At 50.6% G+C, this 19,057-nt stretch overlaps 6 protein-coding genes across 6 annotated transcripts in view; 5 read left to right on the forward strand and 1 right to left on the reverse strand.

Moving 5' to 3' along the window:
• Positions 1-652, reverse strand: part of LOC104064481 (olfactory receptor 9G9) — a 4,240-nt gene extending 3,588 nt beyond the window's left edge. The window contains 1 exon segment of the mRNA XM_009566825.2: positions 622-652. Within this exon segment, the coding sequence (XP_009565120.2) occupies positions 622-652 (31 nt within the window).
• A 46-nt stretch (positions 653-698) lies between these two features.
• Positions 699-1,697, forward strand: LOC104064483 (olfactory receptor 1020). The gene has a single exon (XM_009566826.2). It carries the CDS (start codon positions 699-701, stop codon positions 1,695-1,697), a length of 999 nt encoding a protein of 332 aa, XP_009565121.2.
• A 1,959-nt stretch (positions 1,698-3,656) lies between these two features.
• LOC104064484 (olfactory receptor 8I2-like) lies at positions 3,657-4,787 on the forward strand. Its single transcript, XM_009566827.2, has one exon. It carries the CDS (start codon positions 3,825-3,827, stop codon positions 4,785-4,787), a length of 963 nt encoding a protein of 320 aa, XP_009565122.2. The 5' UTR covers positions 3,657-3,824.
• Positions 4,788-8,044: 3,257 nt separating this feature from the next.
• On the forward strand, positions 8,045-9,321 carry LOC104064486 (olfactory receptor 8I2-like). The gene has a single exon (XM_009566831.2). It carries the CDS (start codon positions 8,359-8,361, stop codon positions 9,319-9,321), a length of 963 nt encoding a protein of 320 aa, XP_009565126.2. The 5' UTR covers positions 8,045-8,358.
• A 3,361-nt stretch (positions 9,322-12,682) lies between these two features.
• On the forward strand, positions 12,683-14,287 carry LOC128852288 (olfactory receptor 8I2-like). The gene has a single exon (XM_054068053.1). It carries the CDS (start codon positions 12,901-12,903, stop codon positions 13,861-13,863), a length of 963 nt encoding a protein of 320 aa, XP_053924028.1. The 5' UTR covers positions 12,683-12,900; the 3' UTR covers positions 13,864-14,287.
• Positions 14,288-17,131: 2,844 nt separating this feature from the next.
• On the forward strand, positions 17,132-18,813 carry LOC128852289 (olfactory receptor 8I2-like). Its single transcript, XM_054068054.1, has one exon. It carries the CDS (start codon positions 17,437-17,439, stop codon positions 18,397-18,399), a length of 963 nt encoding a protein of 320 aa, XP_053924029.1. The 5' UTR covers positions 17,132-17,436; the 3' UTR covers positions 18,400-18,813.
• The last annotated feature ends 244 nt before the right edge of the window (positions 18,814-19,057 follow it).

The following is a 19,057-nucleotide window of genomic DNA, read 5'->3' on the forward strand; positions in this document are numbered from 1 at the left end:
GAGATGTCTGCATCTGGAGGCGAACTTCAGCCCTTCAGCAGATAATTATGACTTCCAAGCCTGGATGCGTTTGTCAGATACCAGGCAGCATCCATTCTTGCTTTGCTCTCTGGTGTAACCGTGTCAGGCGATGATTAATGTTATCCAGGAAAAATCAATGTTTATTTATTCTATCTGTCATAGAGCGTGGGTTTAGGAGCTGCTGATTTCTCTCGGGTGAGCAGAGAGAGTGAGCCTGAAGTCATCTTTTATCTCCAAGTTAGACGTCTGTAGCAAAGGGAGGGGAGACAAATCCTGGCTCTTATCACTGCACCATCCAACACGAGGGAAACCCGCACTAAGGAAAGTCATATTTTCTGGTGCTTTTACCTAGCAGAGACCTTCCTGGGACAGGGAACAGAGATTTATCCCTTGTGTAGTCTTGCTGGCCTGGGAGCAATGAAAAGATGAGAAATAATTTCATTCTCCCAGCAGTTATTGTGAAAATCATGGACATACATGTGTAAAGAGTTCAGAGGAACTGTGAAAAAGCCGTGCAAGGAGGTTTAGCCCTCTCAAAGAGAACTTACTTTATATAGATTTAAAGTGGTGTAACTGATAGACAAAAATTAACATCCTTACCTTTGTTGACAGGTTTGGGCCTGTTAAACATTTCCATTTGAAAGACTCGAGGCAGCTGAGCGGCTCAGATCTTTAGTATGGTTGAAGATAATCACACATTTGCATCTGAGTTTATTCTCCTGGGCATCACAAACCAAAAAGACCTGCAGGTGACTTGCTTTGTCTTACTCCTTGTCATCTATGTGGTCACTCTACTGGGAAATCTGGGAGTAATCATATTAATCAGAATGGATTTGTGCCTGCACACCCCCATGTACTTCTTCCTAAGCCACTTGTCTCTCCTGGACATCTGCTACTCCTCTACCATCATCCCTCAAACCTTGCTGAACATTTTAGTGGAACGGAAGGTCATTTCTTTTGTTAGTTGTGCCACACAGCTCTTCTCCTTTGCAACTTGTGCCACCACTGAGTGCTACGTGCTGGCTGCCATGGCCTATGATCGTTACTTGGCCATCTGCAAGCCCCTGCTTTACCCAGTAGTCATGTCCCAGAGGCTTTGCCTCGGCATGTTGGCTGGTGCCTACTTAGTTGGTGGGGTCAGTTCCACCATACACACCATTTCCATATTTCGTCTCCCGTTCTGCCAGTCCAAGAAGATCAACCATTTCTTCTGTGATGGACCACCACTGCTGGCCCTCTCCTGCTCTGATGCCCGTGTCAGTGAGGCAACGGTTTCTGCCGTGGTGGGATTCAATGTCCTAAGCACTATGGTCTTCATCTTAGCCTCCTACTTGTCGGTCCTCTCTAATGCCTTATGGATGCACTCTGTAGCCAGTCGGCACAAAGCCTTCTCCACCTGTGCCTCTCACTTGGCCTCCATTGCTTTGTACTACGGCAGCTCCATCTTTGTGTACCTACATCCTGTCTCCAGACGCAGCTTGGGACGTGACAAGGTGGTCTCCATGCTGTACTCTGTTGCAGTCCCTCTGCTGAACCCCCTCATCTACAGCCTAAGAAACAGGGACATGAGGAACGCCATGAGGAAAGCAAAAGGTAGAGTCCTCTCCTCCTTGTCCATCTGCGGCTTCTGTTCAGCTGAAAGCCGAGGGCTACCCTTGCATGGGAAGGAGGGTTAGATATGGCGCCTTCAAGAAGCAGGGACTAAATGCCCCTGGAAGGAGGACACCTGCAAAACAGGTTTCTCCTTGAACCAAGGCTACACACTGCATTAGGAGAGATGGGACTGATGGAGCCTGGACCAGACGGTGACCATGTGTTGGGCAGAAAAGGTTTGTCCAAAGTAAATGATATTTAAAAGTGACTTAAAAATAAATCTTGTGTATTATTTATATATTATAAACGTTCACGGAATGATAGCAAGAGCAGGTGATGGCAAAGGCAGCCCAGGCATGTCCCTGCGGGAGAGATGGGATGGAGGGCTGGGTGCAGCCAGAAGGGTCTCAGAGGGCTGGGAATTGAATGGAGCTTTTGCTGAGCAGGTCAAAATAATGATCAGAAAGAGGAGGGTCCTGAGGGAGAGCGGCTTGCACAAACATCTGGGCTAAGGCTTCCTGCAGGATAAAAGCCCTCTGCCAGCCCAGGCGATCTGCTCCCCAGCATCTCCCCTCCTCCCACGGCTTCCACCCATCGGATGAGCTCTGCCAGAACCTGCAGGTGCCTCATCTCACAATGCCTTCCCTCCTATCCGAGCAGGTAAGAAAGGGTTGGACGCTTCCTGGCAGTGACCCTTGTGCTGCTGCCCCTCGCAGGCTTGACAACATGTTGGAGCACAGGTGCTCCAATAAGACTCAGCCCAGCGCTTTGCTGCTCTCTCTGTTATTCCTTAACCCACAACACGTTCCTTCCACTGTGCCTGGACTGGGTTCTCTCTCCAGCTTTTGGCATTCTTCAGAGTGCATGTGTTTCACCCTGAAGCTCTTCAGGGTATCATTGTCCTCTCCAGGGCTGCAAGGTCACAGAGCAGCTGCTCACCACAGGTTGCCACTACGGGATGGAAACGTGCCCCACTAGGACACAATCCATCGAACCCCACTGATGGAAGCTTTATCGAGAGAGAGAGAAACGCGTGCTTCAAGGGCCCGACTCATCCAGATGGAGCTACAACTACGCCTCCATTCCCACGCAATGTTGACCAAGGAGATCTGAGGTCGGTGCAGTGAAATGAGTGGTTCTGGGACTTGGTTCCCCTCCCACACTCACTTCAGTCTTCTGTAGTTTCTTAACTCAGCCTGTTCTGGGGCAGCGGGTGCTGCTTTGTGGGCAGGATGTGCTGGGGCAGCCTCATCTAAAGGAAGGCCATCCGTGCTCTCCTAGAGCATCCATGGTGTGAAACCAAATGTCCTGGTGGGGTCTAGGAGGTTTTCTTTGATAACAAAGCTCTGACCCCACCTCAAACCGACCTGGGGACATTTCAGCTGAGATGCAGACAGCTTGTCCCTCAGACAGTTCATCTGCTGAGGGGCTGTGTGGGGGAGATGGGAACATCCCAGCTGAAGCTTGAAACAGCTTCCAGTACCTGAAGGGGCTACAAGAAAGCTGGGGAGGGACTCTTCACAAAGGCCTGTGGTGACAGGACGAGGGACAATGGGGATAAACTGGAGAGGAGGAGATTTAGACTAGGCATTAGGAGGAATTTCTTCACCATGAGGGTGGGGAGGCCCTGGAACAGCTTGCCCGGGGAAGTGGTGGCTGCCCCATCCCTGGAGGTGTTCAAGGCCAGGTTGGATGGGGTCTGGGCAGCCTGATCTAGTGGGAGGTGTCCCTGCCCATGGCAGGGGGTGAAACTGGATGATCTTTAAGGTCCCCTGCAACCAAACTGTTCTGTGACTCTCTTCTATGATTCTATGAAACAAAGAAAAGAAAAATTCCTTAACGTTTCCAGAAATGGGTGGTAAGAATCCAATCTCCTCTGTCTTCCAGACTTTGCAATGTCTTTATTTGAGCTTTTGCACTTGACCCAGCATTTGGTGTCTCCCAGCGCATCCTCAGCAGAATGTACATTAACACGGCAGAGCTGTTCTCCTTTAATACCCGAGTCTCTAACGAGCTGCTTCACCTCTCTGGCCTCCAAGCTGGGGCCAAAGGCAGAAATCGAGCTGCCTTGCATTTATCTAAAGAACAGACGCTGCTTTCCAGAGCAGTTCCTTTCTGCATCGCGTTCCGATGTTCCCACAGGATTTCTCTCCTGGGGATTTATTTCCCTGATTCATTTTATTTCTGTGCAAATTCATCCTACAGAAACGATGGATGGAGACAACCTGACGGTTTTGTCCGGCTTCATCCTCTTGGGTTTCTCTGATGCCCCAGAACTACAAACCACCATCTTCACCATTTCCTTATCCCTCTATGTTTTAATGGCGCTGGGGAACCTGGTGATGATCCTGCTCATCAACACCGACCCCCAGCTCCACACCCCCATGTATTTCTTCCTGATCCACTTGTCTTTCATAGATTTCTGCCTCTCCTCCACTGTCATCCCAAAGGCGCTGGAGACGTTCCTGCTGGGGAGGAGCCACATCTCTCTTTTGGGTTGCTTTGCACAGATCTATTTTTTCTCTGCTCTGGTCATCTGTGAGTGCTCCCTGCTGGGGCTGATGGCTTTCGACCGATACGTGGCTGTTTGCAAGCCGCTGCTTTACACCACCATCATGTCCAGGGCACGTTGCTACAGCTTGATGGTGCTGGTGTACACCACGGGCTTCCTCTCCTCCCTGGTGCACACCATCCTGGTGGGGCGGTTGTCCTTCTGCCAGGAGAGGAGCATCAACCACTTCTTCTGCGAGCTGCCCACCGTCCTGCAGCTCTCCTGCTCCAATGCCCACACAAACGAGATCTTGCAGGTTTCTGATGCCGTTCTCACCGACGTGGGTTCTATCCTGATGATCCTGGTTTCCTACACCTACATTATCTGCACCATCCTGCAGATGCCTTCGGGCAGGAGCAGGCTGAAAGGTTTCTCCACCTGTACCTCCCACCTGGTTGCCATCACTATCTTCTACGCACCGATTATGCTCACCTACTTCCAGCCTCGCAAGGCGTGCTCGCGGGACCAGGCAAAAGTGGTTTCAGCCTGTTACGCCCTGCTGACCCCCACCCTCAACCCCCTCATCTACAGCCTGAGGAACACAGAGGTGAAGGGGGCCCTGAGGAGGCTGTGGGTGCGAAAGCTGGTGCCGCGACTCTCCAGGCTGCGAAAATGCAGCTGAAGCTCTTTGGTGCTTTAGTGGTAATGAAGGAATAGGAGTTATTGGGATGCTTAAAGAGGAAGGGATCATGTAACAAGCAGCACGAGAACCAGCACAATGAACTGTTATGGATGGTGGAATGTGTCCATCCAGGTGAAAATCTGGCTGTGAACTCCAATGCCATTTCTGACCAGTGTCTAGGAGAACCATTGGAAAGCAGAGAGCAATGGTGTTGGCTCCAGGGACCTGGAACCATGCTAATGACTTGTGGGCACACGTCCATTATCACATTGACAGAAGTGGTTCCCAACCAAAATCTTCTTGGGACGTGTTGTCTTTACATCTACTGATCTTGCACCAACTGGATGATCCACAGGAGGCCCATACTTTGTGTGACCATCACTGAACCACGTCTGACTTTGAGTTAGGAGTCTTCTGTACATCCTCGCATGGATGAAGTGGAAGACGCTGTAAAGAAGATAGCAGACAGCGGGGGTTTACCATTTAATCCAGACACACCTTTTATGTTTGATGAACTGCACAATTTCTGGTAGAACCTGTAGTTTGTATGAAAAAAAAGTAAATAAACTTTATGTTTCAAAATAAACTTCTTTGTAAATTGTGTTTTCCAAAAAGAACTGGAATGAACAATGAATGCATGTAATGGAAACTCCTTAAACCCAGCTTTAAGCTGGGGCAAAGTGAAATGCTGTAAAGCTTTTCATCACAGTTTCTGATGGGGTTCTCATTAAAAGTGTGGGCGTTTGGATAGTTTTGCTGAGAAATGGAGAACACGATATCTAAAGCACCTGATAAGATGCCTTCTAGTTACATGTAAAGTGCAACTCGGAGGGATGAGAACCGTGAACACACAACAAAGGAGCTCATCTCTCCCTTCTGCTCCTTCCTTTCACCCCCAGTGCATAAGGTGCCTACTTAGTTGGTGGGGTCAGCTCCACCATACACACCATTTCCATATTTCGTCTCCCGTTCTGCCAGTCCAAGAAGATCAACCATTTCTTCTGTGATGGACCACCACTGCTGGCCCTCTCCTGCTCTGATGCCCGTGTCAGTGACGCAATGATTTCTGCTCTGGTCGGGTTCAATGTCCTAAGCACCATTGTCTTCATCTTAGCCTCCTACTTGTCGGTCCTCTCCAATGCCTTATGGATGCACTCTGTAGCCAGTCGGCACAAAGCCTTCTCCACCTGTGCCTCTCACTTGGCCTCCAGTGCTTTGTACTACGGCAGCTCCCTCTTCATGTACCTGCGTCCCGTCCCCAGATGCAGCTTGGGACGTGACAAGGTGGTCTCCATGCTGTACTCTGTTGCAGTCCCTCTGCTGAACCCCCTCATCTGCAGCCTAAGAAATGGGGAAATGAGGAACGCCATGAGGAAAGCAAAAGGTAGTCCTCTCCTCCTTGTCCATCTGCGGCTCCTGGTCAGCTGAAAGCCGAGGGCTACCCTTGCAGGGGAAGGAGGGTTAGATACGGCGCCTTCAAGAAGCAGGGACTAAATGCCCCTGGAAGGAGGACACCTGCAAAATAGGTTTCTCCTTGAACCAAGGCTACACACTGCATTGGGAGAGATGGGACTGATGGAGCCTGGACGTGACGGTGACCATGTGTTGGGCAGAAAGGGTTTGCCCAAAATAAATGTTGTTTAAAAGTAACTTAAATATAAATCTTGTTTACTATTTATATATTATAAAAGGCACGGGATGAAAGCAAGGACCAGGCAGGTCCCTGCAGGAGAGATGGGATGGAGGGCTGGGTGCAGCCAGAAAGGTCTCGGAGGGTTGGGAATTGAACGGAGCTTTTGCTGAGCAGATCAAAATAATGATCAGAAGGAGGAGGGTCCTGAGGGAGAGCGGCTTGCACAAACATCTGAGCTAAGGCTTCCTGCGGGATAAAAGCCCTCTGCCAGCCCAGGCGATCTGCCCCCCTGCATCTCCCCTCCTCCCACGGCTTCCACCCATCGGATGAGCTTTGCCAGGACCTGCAGGTGCCTCATCTCACAATGCCTTCCCTCCTATACGAGCAGGTAAGAAAGGGTTGGACGCTTCCTGACAGTGACCCTTGTGCTGCTGCCCCTCGCAGGCTTGACAACATGTTGGAGCACAGGTGCTCCAATAAGACTCAGCCCAGCGCTTTGCTGCTCTCTCTGTTATTCCTTAACCCACAACACGTTCCTTCCACTGTGCCTGGACTGGGTTCTCTCTCCAGCTTTTGGCATTCTTCAGAGTGCATGTGTTTCACCCTGAAGCTCTTCAGGGTATCACTGTCCTCTCCAGGGCTGCAAGGTCACAGAGCAGCTGCTCACCACAGGTTGCCACTACGGGATGGAAACGTGCCCCACTAGGACACAATCCATCGAACCCCACTGATGGAAGCTTTATCGAGAGAGAGAGAAACGCGTGCTTCAAGGGCCCGACTCATCCAGATGGAGCTACAACTACGCCTCCATTCCCACGCAATGTTGACCAAGGAGATCTGAGGTCGGTGCAGTGAAATGAGTGGTTCTGGGACTTGGTTCCCCTCCCACACTCACTTCAGTCTTCTGTAGTTTCTTAACTCAGCCTGTTCTGGGGCAGCGGGTGCTGCTTTGTGGGCAGGATGTGCTGGGGCAGCCTCATCTAAAGGAAGGCCATCCGTGCTCTCCTAGAGCATCCATGGTGTGAAACCAAATGTCCTGGTGGGGTCTAGGAGGTTTTCTTTGATAACAAAGCTCTGACCCCACCTCAAACCGACCTGGGGACATTTCAGCTGAGATGCAGACAGCTTGTCCCTCAGACAGTTCATCTGCTGAGGGGCTGTGTGGGGGAGATGGGAACATCCCAGCTGAAGCTTGAAACAGCTTCCAGTACCTGAAGGGGCTACAAGAAAGCTGGGGAGGGACTCTTCACAAAGGCCTGTGGTGACAGGACGAGGGACAATGGGGATAAACTGGAGAGGAGGAGATTTAGACTAGGCATTAGGAGGAATTTCTTCACCATGAGGGTGGGGAGGCCCTGGAACAGCTTGCCCGGGGAAGTGGTGGCTGCCCCATCCCTGGAGGTGTTCAAGGCCAGGTTGGATGGGGTCTGGGCAGCCTGATCTAGTGGGAGGTGTCCCTGCCCATGGCAGGGGGTGAAACTGGATGATCTTTAAGGTCCCCTGCAACCAAACTGTTCTGTGACTCTCTTCTATGATTCTATGAAACAAAGAAAAGAAAAATTCCTTAACGTTTCCAGAAATGGGTGGTAAGAATCCAATCTCCTCTGTCTTCCAGACTTTGCAATGTCTTTATTTGAGCTTTTGCACTTGACCCAGCATTTGGTGTCTCCCAGCGCATCCTCAGCACAATGTACATTAACACGGCAGAGCTGTTCTCCTTTAATACCCGAGTCTCTAACGAGCTGCTTCACCTCTCTGGCCTCCAAGCTGGGGCCAAAGGCAGAAATCGAGCTGCCTTGCATTTATCTAAAGAACAGACGCTGCTTTCCAGAGCAGTTCCTTTCTGCATCGCGTTCCGATGTTCCCACAGGATTTCTCTCCTGGGGATTTATTTCCCTGATTCATTTTATTTCTGTGCAAATTCATCCTACAGAAACGATGGATGGAGACAACCTGACGGTTTTGTCCGGCTTCATCCTCTTGGGTTTCTCTGATGCCCCAGAACTACAAACCACCATCTTCACCATTTCCTTATCCCTCTATGTTTTAATGGCGCTGGGGAACCTGGTGATGATCCTGCTCATCAACACCGACCCCCAGCTCCACACCCCCATGTATTTCTTCCTGATCCACTTGTCTTTCATAGATTTCTGCCTCTCCTCCACTGTCATCCCAAAGGCGCTGGAGACGTTCCTGCTGGGGAGGAGCCACATCTCTCTTTTGGGTTGCTTTGCACAGATCTATTTTTTCTCTGCTCTGGTCATCTGTGAGTGCTCCCTGCTGGGGCTGATGGCTTTTGACCGATACGTGGCTGTTTGCAAGCCGCTGCTTTACACCACCATCATGTCCAGGGTGCATTGCTACAGCTTGATGGTGCTGGTGTACACCACGGGCTTCCTCTCCTCCCTGGTGCACACCATCCTGGTGGGGCGGTTGTCCTTCTGCCAGGAGAGGAGCATCAACCACTTCTTCTGCGAGCTGCCCACTGTCCTGCAGCTCTCCTGCTCCAATGCCCACACAAACGAGATCTTGCAGGTTTCTGATGCCGTTCTCACCAACATGGGTTCTATCCTGATGATCCTGGTTTCTTACACCTACATTATCCGCACCATCCTGCAGATAGCTTCAGGCAGGAGCAGGCTGAAAGGTTTCTCCACCTGTACCTCCCACCTGGTTGCCATCACCATCTTCTATGCCCCGGTTATGCTCACCTACTTCCAGCCTCGCAAGGCGTGCTCGCGGGACCAGGCAAAAGTGGTTTCAGCCTGTTATGCCCTCCTGACCCCCACCCTCAACCCTCTCATCTACAGCCTGAGGAACACAGAGGTGAAGGGGGCCCTGAGGAGGCTGTGGGTGCGAAAGCTGGTGCCGCGACTCTCCAGGCTGCGAAAATGCAGCTGAAGCTCTTTGGTGCTTTGGTGGTAATGAAGGAAAAGGAGTTATTGGGCCGCTTACAGAGGAGGATATCACGCAAGAAGCACAGGGTATGGAGAACCAGCACAATGAACTGTTATGGATGGTGGAATGTGTCCATCCAGGTGAAAATCTGGTTGTGAACTTGGATGTCGTTTCTGACCAATGTCTAGGAGAACCATCGGGAAGCAGAGAGCCATGGTGTTGGCTCCAGGGACCTGGAACCGTGCTAATGACTTGTGGGCACACGTCCATTATCACATTGACAGAAGTGGTTCCCAACCAAAATCTTCTTGGGACGTGTTGTCTTTACATCTACTGATCTTGCACCAACTGGATGATCCACAGGAGGCCCATACTTTGTGTGACCATCACTGAACCACGTCTGACTTTGAGTTAGGAGTCTTCTGTACATCCTCGCATGGATGAAGTGGAAGACGCTGTAAAGAAGATAGCAGACAGCGGGGGTTTACCATTTAATCCAGACACACCTTTTATGTTTGATGAACTGCACAATTTCTGGTAGAACCTGTAGTTTGTATGAAAAAAAAAGTAAATAAACTTTATGTTTCAAAATAAACTTCTTTGTAAATTGTGTTTTCCAAAAAGAACTGGAATGAACAATGAATGCATGTAATGGAAACTCCTTAAACCCAGCTTTAAGCTGGGGCAAAGTGAAATGCTGTAAAGCTTTTCATCACAGTTTCTGATGGGGTTCTCATTAAAAGTGTGGGCGTTTGGATAGTTTTGCTGAGAAATGGAGAACACGATATCTAAAGCACCTGATAAGATGCCTTCTAGTTACATGTAAAGTGCAACTCGGAGGGATGAGAACCGTGAACACACAACAAAGGAGCTCATCTCTCCCTTCTGCTCCTTCCTTTCACCCCCAGTGCATAAGGTGCCTACTTAGTTGGTGGGGTCAGCTCCACCATACACACCATTTCCATATTTCGTCTCCCGTTCTGCCAGTCCAAGAAGATCAACCATTTCTTCTGTGATGGATCACCACTGCTGGCCCTCTCCTGCTCTGATGCCCGTGTCAGTGACGCAATGATTTCTGCTCTGGTCGGGTTCAATGTCCTAAGCACCATTGTCTTCATCTTAGCCTCCTACTTGTCGGTCCTCTCCAATGCCTTATGGATGCACTCTGTAGCCAGTCGGCACAAAGCCTTCTCCACCTGTGCCTCTCACTTGGCCTCCAGTGCTTTGTACTACGGCAGCTCCCTCTTCATGTACCTGCGTCCCGTCCCCAGATGCAGCTTGGGACGTGACAAGGTGGTCTCCATGCTGTACTCTGTTGCAGTCCCTCTGCTGAACCCCCTCATTCTGCAGCCTAAGAAATGGGGAAATGAGGAACGCCATGAGGAAAGCAAAAGGTAGTCCTCTCCTCCTTGTCCATCTGCGGCTCCTGGTCAGCTGAAAGCCGAGGGCTACCCTTGCAGGGGAAGGAGGGTTAGATATGGCGCCTTCAAGAAGCAGGGACTAAATGCCCCTGGAAGGAGGACACCTGCAAAATAGGTTTCTCCTTGAACCAAGGCTACACACTGCATTGGGAGAGATGGGACTGATGGAGCCTGGACGTGACGGTGACCATGTGTTGGGCAGAAAGGGTTTGCCCAAAATAAATGTTGTTTAAAAGTAACTTAAATATAAATCTTGTTTACTATTTATATATTATAAAAGGCACGGGATGAAAGCAAGGACCAGGCAGGTCCCTGCAGGAGAGATGGGATGGAGGGCTGGGTGCAGCCAGAGAGGTCTCGGAGGGTTGGGAATTGAACGGAGCTTTTGCTGAGCAGATCAAAATAATGATCAGAAGGAGGAGGGTCCTGAGGGAGAGCGGCTTGCACAAACATCTGAGCTAAGGCTTCCTGCGGGATAAAAGCCCTCTGCCAGCCCAGGCGATCTGCCCCCCTGCATCTCCCCTCCTCCCACGGCTTCCACCCATCGGATGAGCTTTGCCAGGACCTGCAGGTGCCTCATCTCACAATGCCTTCCCTCCTATACGAGCAGGTAAGAAAGGGTTGGACGCTTCCTGACAGTGACCCTTGTGCTGCTGCCCCTCGCAGGCTTGACAACATGTTGGAGCACAGGTGCTCCAATAAGACTCAGCCCAGCGCTTTGCTGCTCTCTCTGTTATTCCTTAACCCACAACACGTTCCTTCCACTGTGCCTGGACTGGGTTCTCTCTCCAGCTTTTGGCATTCTTCAGAGTGCATGTGTTTCACCCTGAAGCTCTTCAGGGTATCACTTGTCCTCTCCAGGGCTGCAAGGTCACAGAGCAGCTGCTCACCACAGGTTGCCACTACGGGATGGAAACGTGCCCCACTAGGACACAATCCATCGAACCCCACTGATGGAAGCTTTATCGAGAGAGAGAGAAACGCGTGCTTCAAGGGCCCGACTCATCCAGATGGAGCTACAACTACGCCTCCATTCCCACGCAATGTTGACCAAGGAGATCTGAGGTCGGTGCAGTGAAATGAGTGGTTCTGGGACTTGGTTCCCCTCCCACACTCACTTCAGTCTTCTGTAGTTTCTTAACTCAGCCTGTTCTGGGGCAGCGGGTGCTGCTTTGTGGGCAGGATGTGCTGGGGCAGCCTCATCTAAAGGAAGGCCATCCGTGCTCTCCTAGAGCATCCATGGTGTGAAACCAAATGTCCTGGTGGGGTCTAGGAGGTTTTCTTTGATAACAAAGCTCTGACCCCACCTCAAACCGACCTGGGGACATTTCAGCTGAGATGCAGACAGCTTGTCCCTCAGACAGTTCATCTGCTGAGGGGCTGTGTGGGGGAGATGGGAACATCCCAGCTGAAGCTTGAAACAGCTTCCAGTACCTGAAGGGGCTACAAGAAAGCTGGGGAGGGACTCTTCACAAAGGCCTGTGGTGACAGGACGAGGGACAATGGGGATAAACTGGAGAGGAGGAGATTTAGACTAGGCATTAGGAGGAATTTCTTCACCATGAGGGTGGGGAGGCCCTGGAACAGCTTGCCCGGGGAAGTGGTGGCTGCCCCATCCCTGGAGGTGTTCAAGGCCAGGTTGGATGGGGTCTGGGCAGCCTGATCTAGTGGGAGGTGTCCCTGCCCATGGCAGGGGGTGAAACTGGATGATCTTTAAGGTCCCCTGCAACCAAACTGTTCTGTGACTCTCTTCTATGATTCTATGAAACAAAGAAAAGAAAAATTCCTTAACGTTTCCAGAAATGGGTGGTAAGAATCCAATCTCCTCTGTCTTCCAGACTTTGCAATGTCTTTATTTGAGCTTTTGCACTTGACCCAGCATTTGATGTCTCCCAGCGCATCCTCAGCACAATGTACATTAACACGGCAGAGCTGTTCTCCTTTAATACCCGAGTCTCTAACGAGCTGCTTCACCTCTCTGGCCTCCAAGCTGGGGCCAAAGGCAGAAATCGAGCTGCCTTGCATTTATCTAAAGAACAGACGCTGCTTTCCAGAGCAGTTCCTTTCTGCATCGCGTTCCGATGTTCCCACAGGATTTCTCTCCTGGGGATTTATTTCCCTGATTCATTTTATTTCTGTGCAAATTCATCCTACAGAAACGATGGATGGAGACAACCTGACGGTTTTGTCCGGCTTCATCCTCTTGGGTTTCTCTGATGCCCCAGAACTACAAACCACCATCTTCACCATTTCCTTATCCCTCTATGTTTTAATGGCGCTGGGGAACCTGGTGATGATCCTGCTCATCAACACCGACCCCCAGCTCCACACCCCCATGTATTTCTTCCTGATCCACTTGTCTTTCATAGATTTCTGCCTCTCCTCCACTGTCATCCCAAAGGCGCTGGAAACGTTCCTGCTGGGGAGGAGCCACATCTCTCTTTTGGGTTGCTTTGCACAGATCTATTTTTACTCTGCTCTGGTCATCTCTGAGTGCTACTTGCTGGGGCTGATGGCTTTTGACCGATATGTGGCTGTTTGCAAGCCGCTGCTTTACACCACCATCATGTCCAGGGTGCATTGCTACAGCTTGATGGTGCTGGTGTATACCACGGGCTTCCTCTCCTCCCTGGTGCACACCATCCTGGTGGGGCGGTTGTCCTTCTGCCAGGAGAGGAGCATCAACCACTTCTTCTGCGAGCTGCCCACTGTCCTGCAGCTCTCCTGCTCCAATGCCCACACAAACGAGATCTTGCAGGTTTCTGATGCCGTTCTCACCAACGTGAGTTCTATCCTGATGATCCTGGTTTCTTACACCTACATTATCCGCACCATCCTGCAGATAGCTTCAGGCAGGAGCAGGCTGAAAGGTTTCTCCACCTGTACCTCCCACCTGGTTGCCATCACTATCTTCTATGCCCCGGTTATGCTCACCTACTTCCAGCCTCGCAAGGCGTGCTCGCGGGACCAGGCAAAAGTGGTTTCAGCCTGTTATGCCCTGCTGACCCCCACCCTCAACCCCCTCATCTACAGCCTGAGGAACACAGAGGTGAAGGGGGCCCTGAGGAGGCTGTGGGTGCGAAAGCTGGTGCCGCGACTCTCCAGGCTGCGAAAATGCAGCTGAAGCTCTTTGGTGCTTTGATGGTAATGAAGGAATAGGAGTTATTGGGCCGCTTACAGAGGAGGATATCACGCAAGAAGCACAGGGTATGGAGAACCAGCACAATGAACTGTTATGGATGGTGGAATGTGTCCATCCAGGTGAAAATCTGGTTGTGACCTCGGATGCCATTTCTGACCAATGTCTAGGAGAACCATCGGAAAGCACAGGGCCATGGTGTTGGCTCCAGGGACCTGGCACCATGTGAATGACTTGTGGGCACACGTCCATTATCACATTGACAGAAGTGGTTCCCAACCAAAATCTTCTGGGACGTGTTGTCTTTACATCTACTGATCTTGCACCAACTGGATGATCCACAGGAGGCCCATACTTTTGTGACCATCACTGAACCACGTCTGACTTTGAGTTAGGAGTCTTCTGTACATCCTCGCATGGATGAGGTGGAAGACGCTGTAAAGAAGATAGCAGACAGCGGGGGTTTACCGTTTAATCCAGACACACCTTTTATGTTTGATGAACTGCACAATTTCTGGTAGAAACTGTAGTTTGTATGAAAAAAAAAGTAAATATACTTTATGTTTCAAAATAAACTTCTTTGTAAATTGTGTTTTCCTAAAAGAACTGGAATGAACAATGAATGCATGTAATGGAAACTCCTTAAACCCAGCTTTAAGCTGGGGCAAAGTGAAATGCTGTAAAGCTTTTCATCACAGTTTCTGATGGGGTTCTCATTAAAAGTGTGGGCGTTTGGATAGTTTTGCTGAGAAATGGAGAACACGATATCTAAAGCACCTGATAAGATGCCTTCTAGTTACATGTAAAGTGCAACTCGGAGGGATGAGAACCGTGAACACACAACAAAGGAGCTCATCTCTCCCTTCTGCTCCTTCCTTTCACCCCCAGTGCATAAGGTGCCTACTTAGTTGGTGGGGTCAGCTCCACCATACACACCATTTCCATATTTCGTCTCCCGTTCTGCCAGTCCAAGAAGATCAACCATTTCTTCTGTGATGGACCACCACTGCTGGCCCTCTCCTGCTCTGATGCCCGTGTCAGTGACGCAATGATTTCTGCCCTGGTCGGGTTCAATGTCCTAAGCACCATTGTCTTCATCTTAGCCTCCTACTTGTCGGTCCTCTCCAGTGCCTTATGGATGCACTCTGTAGCCAGTCGGCACAAAGCCTTCTCCACCTGTGCCTCTCACTTGGCCTCCAGTGCTTTGTACTACAGCAGCTCCCTCTTCATGTACCTGCGTCCCGTCCCCAGATGCAGCTTGGGACGTGACAAGGTGGTCTCCATGCTGTACTCTGTTGCAGTCCCTCTGCTGAACCCCCTCATCTGCAGCCTAAGAAATGGGGAAATGAGGAACGCCATGAGGAAAGCAAAAGGTAGTCCTCTCCTCCTTGTCCATCTGCGGCTCCTGGTCAGCTGAAAGCCGAGGGCTACCCTTGCAGGGGAAGGAGGGTTAGATATGGCGCCTTCAAGAAGCAGGGACTAAATGCCCCTGGAAGGAGGACACCTGCAAAATAGGTTTCTCCTTGAACCAAGGCTACACACTGCATTGGGAGAGATGGGACTGATGGAGCCTGGACGTGACGGTGACCATGTGTTGGGCAGAAAGGGTTTGCCCAAAATAAATGTTGTTTAAAAGTAACTTAAATATAAATCTTGTTTATTATTTAAATATTATAAAAGGCACGGGATGAAAGCAAGGACCAGGCAGGCCCCTGCAGGAGAGATGGGATGGAGGGCTGGGTGCAGCCAGAAAGGTCTCGGAGGGTTGGGAATTGAATGGAGCTTTTGCTGAGCAGGTCAAAATAATGATCAAAAGGAGGAGGGTCCTGAGGGAGAGCGGCTTGCACAAACATCTGAGCTAAGGCTTCCTGCGGGATAAAAGCCCTCTGCCAGCCCAGGCAATCTGCCCCCCTGCATCTCCCCTCCTCCCACGGCTTCCACCCATCGGATGAGCTTTGCCAGGACCTGCAGGTGCCTCATCTCACAATGCCTTCCCTCCTATCCGAGCAGGTAAGAAAGGGTTGGACGCTTCCTGGCAGTGACCCTTGTGCTGCTGCCCCTCGCAGGCTTGACAACATGTTGGAGCACAGGTGCTCCAACAAGACTCAGCCCAGCGCTTTGCTGCTCTCTCTGTTATTCCTTAACCCACAACACGTTCCTTCCACTGTGCCTGGACTGGGTTCTCTCTCCAGCTTTTGGCATTCTTCAGAGTGCATGTGTTTCACCCTGAAGCTCTTCAGGGTATCATTGTCCTCTCCAGGGCTGCAAGGTCACAGAGCAGCTGCTCACCACAGGTTGCCACTACGGGATGGAAACGTGCCCCACTAGGACACAATCCATTGAACCCCACTGATGGAAGCTTTATCGAGAAAGAGAAACGCGTGCTTCAAGGGCCCGACTCATCCAGATGGAGCTACAACTACGCCTCCATTCCCACGCAATGTTGACCAAGGAGATCTGAGGTCGGTGCAGTGAAATGAGTGGTTCTGGGACTTGGTTCCCCTCCCACACTCACTTCAGTCTTCTGTAGTTTCTTAACTCAGCCTGTTCTGGGGCAGCGGGTGCTGCTTTGTGGGCAGGATGTGCTGGGGCAGCCTCATCTAAAGGAAGGCCATCCGTGCTCTCCTAGAGCATCCATGGTGTGAAACCAAATGTCCTGGTGGGGTCTAGGAGGTTTTCTTTGATAACAAAGCTCTGACCCCACCTCAAACCGACCTGGGGACATTTCAGCTGAGATGCAGACAGCTTGTCCCTCAGACAGTTCATCTGCTGAGGGGCTGTGTGGGGGAGATGGGAACATCCCAGCTGAAGCTTGAAACAGCTTCCAGTACCTGAAGGGGCTACAAGAAAGCTGGGGAGGGACTCTTCACAAAGGCCTGTGGTGACAGGACGAGGGACAATGGGGATAAACTGGAGAGGAGGAGATTTAGACTAGGCATTAGGAGGAATTTCTTCACCATGAGGGTGGGGAGGCCCTGGAACAGCTTGCCCGGGGAAGTGGTGGCTGCCCCATCCCTGGAGGTGTTCAAGGCCAGGTTGGATGGGGTCTGGGCAGCCTGATCTAGTGGGAGGTGTCCCTGCCCATGGCAGGGGGTGAAACTGGATGATCTTTAAGGTCCCCTGCAACCAAACTGTTCTGTGACTCTCTTCTATGATTCTATGAAACAAAGAAAAGAAAAATTCCTTAACGTTTCCAGAAATGGGTGGTAAGAATCCAATCTCCTCTGTCTTCCAGACTTTGCAATGTCTTTATTTGAGCTTTTGCACTTGACCCAGCATTTGGTGTCTCCCAGCGCATCCTCAGCACAATGTACATTAACACGGCAGAGCTGTTCTCCTTTAATACCCGAGTCTCTAACGAGCTGCTTCACCTCTCTGGCCTCCAAGCTGGGGCCAAAGGCAGAAATCGAGCTGCCTTGCATTTATCTAAAGAACAGACGCTGCTTTCCAGAGCAGTTCCTTTCTGCATCGCGTTCCGATGTTCCCACAGGATTTCTCTCCTGGGGATTTATTTCCCTGATTCATTTTATTTCTGTGCAAATTCATCCTACAGAAGCGATGGATGGAGACAACCTGACGGTTTTGTCCGGCTTCATCCTCTTGGGTTTCTCTGATGCCCCAGAACTACAAACCACCATCTTCACCATTTCCTTATCCCTCTATGTTTTAATGGCGCTGGGGAACCTGGTGATGATCCTGCTCATCAACACCGACCCCCAGCTCCACACCCCCATGTATTTCTTCCTGATCCACTTGTCTTTCATAGATTTCTGCCTCTCCTCCACTGTCATCCCAAAGGCGCTGGAGACGTTCCTGCTGGGGAGGAGCCACATCTCTCTTTTGGGTTGCTTTGCACAGATCTACTTCTTTGTTGCTCTGGTCATCTGTGAGTGCTCCCTGCTGGGGGTGATGGCTTTCGACCGATATGTGGCTGTTTGCAAGCCGCTGCTTTACACCACCATCATGTCCAGGGCACGTTGCTACAGCTTGATGGTGCTGGTGTACACCACGGGCTTCCTCTCCTCCCTGGTGCACATCGTCCTGGTGGGGCGGTTGTCCTTTTGCCAGGAGAGGAACATCAACCACTTCTTCTGCGAGCTGCCCACCGTCCTGCAGCTCTCCTGCTCCAATGCCCACACAAACGAGATCTTGCAGGTTTCTGATGCCGTTCTCACCGACGTGGGTTCTATCCTGATGATCCTGGTTTCTTACACCTACATTATCTGCACCATCCTGCAGATGCCTTCAGGCAGGAGCAGGCTGAAAGGTTTCTCCACCTGTACCTCCCACCTGGTTGCCATCACCATCTTCTACGCACCGATTATGCTCACCTACTTCCAGCCTCGCAAAGCGTGCTCGCGGGACCAGGCAAAAGTGGTTTCAGCCTGTTACGCCCTGCTGACCCCCACCCTCAACCCCCTCATCTACAGCCTGAGGAACACAGAGGTGAAGGGGGCCCTGAGGAGGCTGTGGGTGCGAAAGCTGGTGCCGCGACTCTCCAGGCTGCGAAAATGCAGCTGAAGCTCTTTGGTGCTTTGGTGGTAATGAAGGAATAGGAGTTATTGGGATGCTTAAAGAGGAAGGGATCATGTAACAAGCAGCACGAGAACCAGCACAATGAACTGTTATGGATGGTGGAATGTGTCCATCCAGGTGAAAATCTGGCTGTGACCTCGGATGCCATTTCTGACCAATGTCTAGGAGAACCATCGGAAAGCAGAGAGCCATGGTGTTGGCTCCAGGGACCCGGAACCGTGCTTTTATGTTTGATGAACTGCACAATTTCTGGTAGAACCTGTAGTTTGTATGAAAAACAAGTGAATAAACTTTATGTTTTAAAATAAACCTCTTTCTCAATTGTGTTTTCCTAAAAGAACTGGAATGGAAAATGAACAATGAATGAATGAAAAGAACAATGAATGTAATGGAAACTCCTTAAACCCAGCTTTAAGCTGGGGTGAAGTGAAATGCTGTAAAGCTTTTAATCACGTTTTCTGATGGGGTTTTCAAAAAAGTGTGGGCTTTTGAGCAGTTTCGTTGAGAAATGGAGAACACGACATCTAAGCCACCTATAAATGCCTTATATTTACGTCTAAAGTGTAACTCAGAGGATGTGAGAACGGTTAACACACAACAAAGGAGCTCATCACTCCTTTCTGTTCCATCCTTCCACCCCTGT

Source organism: Cuculus canorus, chromosome 5 (genome assembly GCF_017976375.1).
Source record: "Cuculus canorus isolate bCucCan1 chromosome 5, bCucCan1.pri, whole genome shotgun sequence".
Classification (NCBI taxonomy): domain Eukaryota; kingdom Metazoa; phylum Chordata; class Aves; order Cuculiformes; family Cuculidae; genus Cuculus; species Cuculus canorus.